Below are 7,410 nucleotides of genomic sequence, written 5' to 3'. Positions count from 1 at the left end.
GGGTCTCGTAGGGGTCGCCGGGGGCACGTTCACGGTGGGGGCCTGGCCTCGGGTGGCCGTGGTGCCCTTTGGGGGCTCGGTGGCCATCAACTGCAGCCGCAGCGCCTGCCCGGGGGGCAACGTCACTTTGGGGTTGGACACCCCCTTGGAGGTGATTTTGGGGGCCGGGGGGGTCCGTTGGCAAAGCTTCCGGCTCCTCAACGTCTCCCGGTGGAACCCCGGCCCCGCTACGTGTTACGGGCGTTGTGGTGCCACCCAAGTCAACGCCAGCGCCGGCATCCTCGTCTACCGTGAGTGTTGGGGTGATGATGGTGGGACACCACGGTGACGTGGTGGTGGTGGTGGTTTTTTTGGGGGGGGTGGGGGATGGAGAGGTGGGCCCAGGTGAACCTCATGAGGTTCTACGAGAGCAAATGTGAGGTTCTGCACCTGGGCCGGGACAATCCTCCCCATCAGTAGAGGGTGGGGAGGTGGGTCCAGGTGAACCTCATGAGGTTCAAGACGAGCAAGTCCACCTGGGCTGGAATAATCCTGGCCATCAGTAGAGACTGGGGGGTGAGGGATTGGAAAGTAGCCCTGAGGAAAGGGATTTGGGGGTGGTGGTGGAGGAGAAGCTGGACAGGAGCAGGCAGGGGACACTTGAAGCCCAGAAGGTCAATCCCATCCTGGGCTGCATCAAAAGAAGCGTTGCCAGCAGGTCCAGAGAGGTCATTCTGCCACTTTGCTCTGGTGGGACCTCACCTGGAGTGTTGTGTGCAGGTCTGGAGCCCTCAATATAAGAAGGACATGGACCTGATGGAGAGGGTCCAGAGGAGGACCACGAGGATGATCAGGGGGATGGAGCAACCTCTGCTCCGAGGACAGGCTGAGGGAGCTGGGGGTGTTCAGCCTGGAGAAGAGGAGGCTCCGGGCAGACCTTAGAGCAGCTTCCAGGATCTGAAGGGGGCTACAAGAAGGTTGGGGAGAACCTGTTTAGAAAGGCCTGCAGTGACAGGACGAGGGGAAATGGCTTCAAACTGGAGAAAAGCAGATTTAGGTTGGAGATGAGGAGAAAGTTCTTGACTGTGAGGGTGGTGGAGCACTGGAACAGGTTGCCCAGGGAGGTGGTTGAGGCCCCATCCCTGGAGATATTCAAGGAGAGGCTCGATGGGGCAACCTGGTCTAGTTGGGGGTGTCCCTGCTGACTGTGGGGAGGTCGGACTAGATGACCTTTGGAGGTCCCTTCCGGCCTGGGCAATTCTATGATTCTATGAATTGATGGGTGGTGGCCCTCCATCATCTCCTCCCAGGGTTGCCGGAGAGGGTTGTGTTGGAACCGGTGGCCCCGGTGGCGGTGGGGGAGAGCAGGAACCTGACGTGCCGGGTGGTGGAGGTGGCCCCGGTGGGGAACTTGACGGTGACGTTAAGAAAAGGGAGCGAAACGTTACGGACGGAGAGTTTTGGGGCCGCCGAGGGGAGCGTCAACGTGGCCGTCAGTCACCTGTTGACCGCCGGCCCCGGCGACCACGGCCAGGACGTCACTTGCCACGCCGAGCTCTCCCTCAGGCCACACGGACCCCTCTTCGCCCGCGCCGCCGGCCCCGTCAAGCTCTCTGTTTTCGGTGAGTCCTTCACGGCACCGGCGGGATCCGGTGATGGAGCTGGGGGGGCTGCCGTGGTGGGGTGGAAGGAGATGGGGAGAAGCTCGGCAACACCATGTCCCTGTCCCCATCCTCATCCCAAACCCATCCTGAACCTCTCCCATCCCAATCCCATCCCCATCCTCATCCCATCCCCATCCCATCCCATCTCCATCCCAGTCCCCATCCTGTTTTATCCCCATTCCCATCCTCATCCCATCTCCAACCCCATCCCATCCCCATCCTCATCCTCATCTTCATCCCATCCTCATCTCCATCCCATCCGCATCCCAGTATCCATCCCATCCCGGACCCCTCTTCGCCCGCGCCGCCGGCCCCATAAAGCTCTCCGTTTTCGGTGAGTCCTTCGCGGTGCCATCGGGATCCGGTGATGGAGCTGGGGGGGGCTGCCGTGGTGGGTGGAAGGAGATGGGGAGAAGCTCGGCAACACCATGTCCCTGTCCCCATCCTCATCCCAAACCCATCCTGAACCTCTCCCATCCCAATCCCATCCCCATCCCATCCCATCTCCATCCCAGTCCCCATCCTGTTTTATCCCCATTCCCATCCTCATCCCATCTCCAACCCCATCCCATCCCCATCCTCATCCTCATCTTCATCCCATCCTCATCTCCATCCCATCCGCATCCCAGTATCCATCCCATCCTAATTCCATCCCCATCCCATCCCAGTCCCCATCCTGTCCCTTCCCAGTCCCCATTCCCATCCCCATTCCCATCCTCATCCCAGTCCCCATCCTCATCTCCATCCCAGTATCCATCCCATCCCATCCTAATTCCATCCCCATCCCAGTCCCCGTCCTGTCCCTTCCCAGTCCCCATCTCCATCCTGTCCCCATCCCCATTCCCATCTCCATCCCATCTCCGACCCCATCCCATCCCCATCCTCATCTCCATCCCAGTATCCATCCCATCCCATCCTAATTCCATCCCTATCCCATCCCAGTCCCCGTCCTGTCCCCATCCCCATCCCATTTCCATCCTAGTCCCCATCCCCATCCTCTCCCATCCTAATCCCATCCCAATCCCATCCCCATCCCGTCCCATCTCCATCCCGTCCCCATTTCCATCTCCATCCCATCCTCATTCCATCCCCATCCCATCCCAGTCCCCGTCCTGTCCCCATCCCCATTCCCATCTCCATCCCATCTCCGACCCCATCCCATCCCCATCCTCATCTCCATCCCAGTATCCATCCCATCCCATCCTAATTCCATCCCCATCCCATTCCAGTCCCCGTTCTGTCCCTTCCCAGTCCCCATCTCATCCCCATCCCATCTCCATCCCGTCTCCAACCTCATCCCATCCCCATCCTCATCTCCATCCCAGTAGCCATCCCATCCCATCCCAATTCCATCCCCATCCCATCCCAGTCCCCGTCCTGTCCCCATCCCCATCCCATTTCCATCCTAGTCCCCATCCCCATCCTCTCCCATCCTAATCCCATCCCAATCCCATCCCCATCCCGTCCCCTCTCCATCCCGTCCCCATTTCCATCTCCATCCCATCCTCATCCCATCCCATCCTAATTCCATCCCCATCCCATTCCAGTCCCCGTTCTGTCCCTTCCCAGTCCCCATCTCATCCCCATCCCATCTCCATCCCGTCTCCATTCCTTCCCCATCCCCATCTCCATCCCATTCCAATCCCATCTCCATTCCATCCCATCCCATCTCATCTCCATTCCCATCTTTCCCCATCCCCATCTCCATCCCATCCCCATTCTATCCCCGTCCCCATCTCCATCCCATCCCAATCCCGTCTCCATTCCATTCCATCTCCATTCTCATCCTCATCCCCATCATGGGATGAAGATCCCACCCCAATCCCCATCCCAGCTCCCACCTTGGCACAACACCCTCCCGGCAGCTCCTCATCCTCATCCCAGTCCCCATCCCCATTCCCATCCTCATCCCATCTCCAACCTCATCCCATCCTCATCCTCATCTCCATCCCATCCCAATCCCCCACCCAGGCACGGTCCCGGTGACACCGTGTCCCCACAGCCCTCCCGGAGCCACCCCAGCTCCAGGCACCCACCATCTTGGAGGTCGGCACCGTCGCCAACGCCAGTTGCCGGATCACCGGCGCCTTCCCGGCGGGGGATGTCCACTTCACCATCACCCTGGAAGGGCAGAACCTCAACGTCACCATCACAGCGACCGGGGACGTGTTGACGGCCACCACCATCTTGTCACCCACCTCCCCGGGGCACCAGGAGCTGGTCTGCACCGCGGCGGTGGCGACGGCGGCACGGACGGCACGGAGGCAGCTCCACGTCTACCGTAAGGCACCGGGAGGTGGGGACAACCGGATGGTTGAGCCAAAAAAAATCAATTTGGGAATCTCAACACCTTTCTGTAGGCTTCCTGGAGCCCATCCTGGAGCTGATCCCGGCGGCGGTGCCGGAGGGTGAGGAGGTGACGGTGACGTGCCGCGCCGGTGTCGCCGAACCTCCGGCCGTCCGGCTGCAACTCCGTGATGCCGATGGCGGGGTCTTGGCCGAGGGTCCCGAATCCCCCCTGGAGCTCCGGTTGGTGGCCCGGCGGGAGGATGATGGGCAACAATTTGGGTGCCGAGCCAGCCTGGCCATCGGTGACGCCGTGGTGACAAAGGAGAGGGACACCCGGCTCGCCGTGCTCTGTGAGTGCCGCGCCGGGGTGGGGTGAGGCCATATGGCGGGGTCTTGGCCGAGGGTCCCGAATCCCCCCTGGAGCTCCGGTTGGTGGCCCGGCGGGAGGATGATGGGCAACAATTTGGGTGCCGAGCCAGCCTGGCCATCGGTGACGCCGTGGTGACAAAGGAGAGGGACACCCGGCTCGCCGTGCTCTGTGAGTGCCGCGCCGGGGTGGGGTGAGGCCATTCCCGGTTGCTCCCGGTTGCTCCCGGTTGCTCCCGGTGCTCCCGGTTGCTCCCGGCATTCCCGGTGCATCCTTCTTTTCCAGACATGCCCGAAATGTCACCCACCGATTGTCCCGGCAACCGTACGTGGCTACGGGGGACGCGGGAAGCCCTCTCCTGCCGTGCCACCGGCAACCCCGCGCCCACCGTGGTCTGCGGCCGCAACGGCGTCACCGTCGGGACCGGGGAACCCGAATTGGTCACCCGGTCCCGTGCTGGCACCTACCTCTGCAACGCCACCAACGCCTTGGGGACACGGAGCCGGCTGGTCACCGTCCGCGTGGAGTGTGAGTGGTGCCACCATCTCCCGCCGCGGCCGCCCTGGTGGCACCGGCACTAACCAAAACCCTTCTTTTCTGTCCCCGTCCCCCCAAGACGAGCCCACCCTGACGGAGAGGGGCTGCCCGGCCCATCGTACCTGGGTGGAGGGGGAGCGGAGGGAGTTGGGGTGTCGCGCCGATGGGGACCCCCCTCCCAGCACCCGTTGTGCCCGTGACGGCGGTGCCACCCGTAGCCGGGGCAGCCGGGCCGTCAGCCGCGCCGACGCCGGGCGCTACGTCTGCCGGGCCACCAACAAGCACGGCTCGGCCGTCCGCAGCGTGGTGGTCACCGTCGAGTGTGAGTCATCTGGTGGGGCCAGGGGTGGGATCGGGATGGGGATCTGGTGGGGCCAGGGATGGGACAGAGATCTGGTGATGCCAGGATGGGATTGGGGTCTGGTAGTGCCAGGGTTGGGATTGGGGTCTGATGGTGCCAGGAATAGGACAGGGATGAGGATCTGGTGGTGCCAGGGATGCCAGGATGGGACATAGATCTGGTGATGCCAGGATGGGACAGGGATCTGGTGGTGCCAGGGGTGGGATCGGGATGGGGTCTGGTGGTGCCAGGGTTGGGATGAGGATCTGGAAGTGCCAGGGATGGGATGGAGACCTGGTGATGCCAGGATGGGACAGAGATCTGGTGATGCCAGGGTTGGGATGGGGATCTGGTGGGGACAGGGATGGGACAGGGATCTGGTGATGCCAGGGATGGAATTGGGGTCTGTTGGTGCCAGGGATGGCCAGGGATGCCAGGATGGGATGGGGATCTGGTGATACCAGGGTTGGGATGGGGATCAGGTGGTGCCAGAAATGGGAGGGGGATCTGGTGATGCCAGGGATGGCCATGGATGTGGATCTGGTGATGCCAGGGTTGGGATGGGGATCTGATGATGCCAGGAATAGGACAGGGATGAGGATCTGGCAGTGCCAGGGATGCTAGGGATGGGATGGAGACCTGGTGATGCCAGGATGGGACATAGATCTGGTGATGCAGTGGTCAGGATGGGGATCTGGCGGTGCCAGGGATGCCAGGATGGGATGGGGATCTGGCGGTGCCAGAAATGGGATGGGGATCTGGTGATACCAGGGATGGGATGGGGATCTGGTGGTGCCAGAAATGGGAGGGTGATCTGATGATGCCAGGAATAGGACAGGGATGAGGATCTGGTGGTGCCAGGGATGCTAGGGATGGGATGGAGACCTGGTGATGCCAGGATGGGACATAGATCTGGTGATGCAGTGGTCAGGATGGGGATCTGGCGGTGCCAGGGATGCCAGGATGGGATGGGGATCTGGCAGTGCCAGGGATGGGATGGGGTCTGGTAATGCTAGGGTTGGGACAGGGATCTGGTGATGCCAGGGTTGGGATGGGGATCTGGTGATGCCAGGGATGGGACAGGGATGAGGATCTGGCAGTGCCAGGGATGCCAGGATGGGATGGGGAGCTGGTGGTACCAGGATGGGACAGAGATCTGGTGATGCCAGGGTTGGGACAGAGATCTGGTGGTGTCAGGGTTGGGATGAGGATCTGGTGGTGGCAGAAATGCCAGGGTTGGGATGAGGATCTGGAGGTGCCAGGGATGCCAGGATGGGATGGAGACCTGGTGATGCCAGAAATGGGATGGGGATCTGGTGATGCCAGGGTTGGGATTGGGGTCTGGTGGTACCAGGGATGCCAGGATGGGATGGACACCTGGTGATGCCAGGGTTGGGATGGGATAGGGATCTGGTGATGCCAGAAATGGGAGGGCAATCTGGTGATACCGAGGTCAGGAAGTGGATCTGGCAATGCCAGGGATGCCAGGATGGGATGGAGACCTGGTGATGCCAAAAATGGGATGGGGATCTGGTGATACCAGGGTTGGGATGGGGATCTGATGGTGCCAGGGATGGGATGGGGATCTGGCAGTGCCAGGGATGCCAGGATGGGACGGAGATCTGGTGATGCCAGAAATGGGACGGAGATCTGGTGATGCCAGGGATGGGACGGGGATCTGGTGATGCCGTGGTCAGGATGGGGATCTGGTGGTGCCAGGGATGCCAGGGTTGGGATGGGGATCTGGTGATGCCAGGGATGCCAAGGATGGGATTAGGGATCTGATGGTGATGGGGATGCCAGGATAGGACAGGGATCTGGTAATGCCAGGGTCGGGATGGGGATCTGGTGGTGCCAGGGTTGGGATGGAGATGCCAGGGATGGGCTGGGGATCTGGCTGTGCCAGAGATGCCGTTATCCATAGTGGGAATTCCAGCTGTGCCAGGGATGCTGTGGTGATACTGGGAATACCAGGGCTGTGCCAGGGGTGCCAAGGCCTGTCTGCCTTTGTGCCGGTCCCGTGGGCACCGGGTGGGGAGCAGGGGGTGACGGTTGGTCCCTTGCACCCCCAAAATGCCCCAAATGGCACCCGGTACCCCCCCACCTCATGCCACATCCCTCCCCGTTTTCCAGATGAACCCAGTATCGGGGAGTCGGGGTGCCCGGCGCGGCGGCTGTGGGTGGAGGGGACCCCGGCGGAGTTGGCCTGCGCCGCCAGCGGCAACCCCCCCCCC

At 61.9% G+C, this 7,410-nt stretch overlaps 1 protein-coding gene across 1 annotated transcript in view; it reads left to right on the top strand.

Moving 5' to 3' along the window:
* LOC106899525 (intercellular adhesion molecule 5-like) overlaps positions 1-7,410 on the top strand; it is a gene marked incomplete at its 5' end in the record, with an annotated part of 19,842 nt that overhangs the window by 8,194 nt on the left and 4,238 nt on the right. Inside the window, 8 exons of the mRNA XM_014961401.1 lie at positions 3-290; positions 1,290-1,601; positions 3,646-3,924; positions 4,004-4,134; positions 4,323-4,470; positions 4,585-4,827; positions 4,916-5,158; positions 7,310-7,407. Of these exons, the coding sequence (XP_014816887.1) occupies positions 3-290; positions 1,290-1,601; positions 3,646-3,924; positions 4,004-4,134; positions 4,323-4,470; positions 4,585-4,827; positions 4,916-5,158; positions 7,310-7,407 (1,742 nt within the window). The remainder of the gene's footprint in view (positions 1-2; positions 291-1,289; positions 1,602-3,645; positions 3,925-4,003; positions 4,135-4,322; positions 4,471-4,584; positions 4,828-4,915; positions 5,159-7,309; positions 7,408-7,410) is intronic.

The sequence above is a fragment of the Calidris pugnax genome, unplaced genomic scaffold (genome assembly GCF_001431845.1).
Source record: "Calidris pugnax isolate Ruff unplaced genomic scaffold, ASM143184v1 scaffold719, whole genome shotgun sequence".
In the NCBI taxonomy this organism is placed as follows: Eukaryota; Metazoa; Chordata; class Aves; order Charadriiformes; family Scolopacidae; genus Calidris; species Calidris pugnax.
This window is presented reverse-complemented; position numbering and strand designations above follow the sequence as displayed.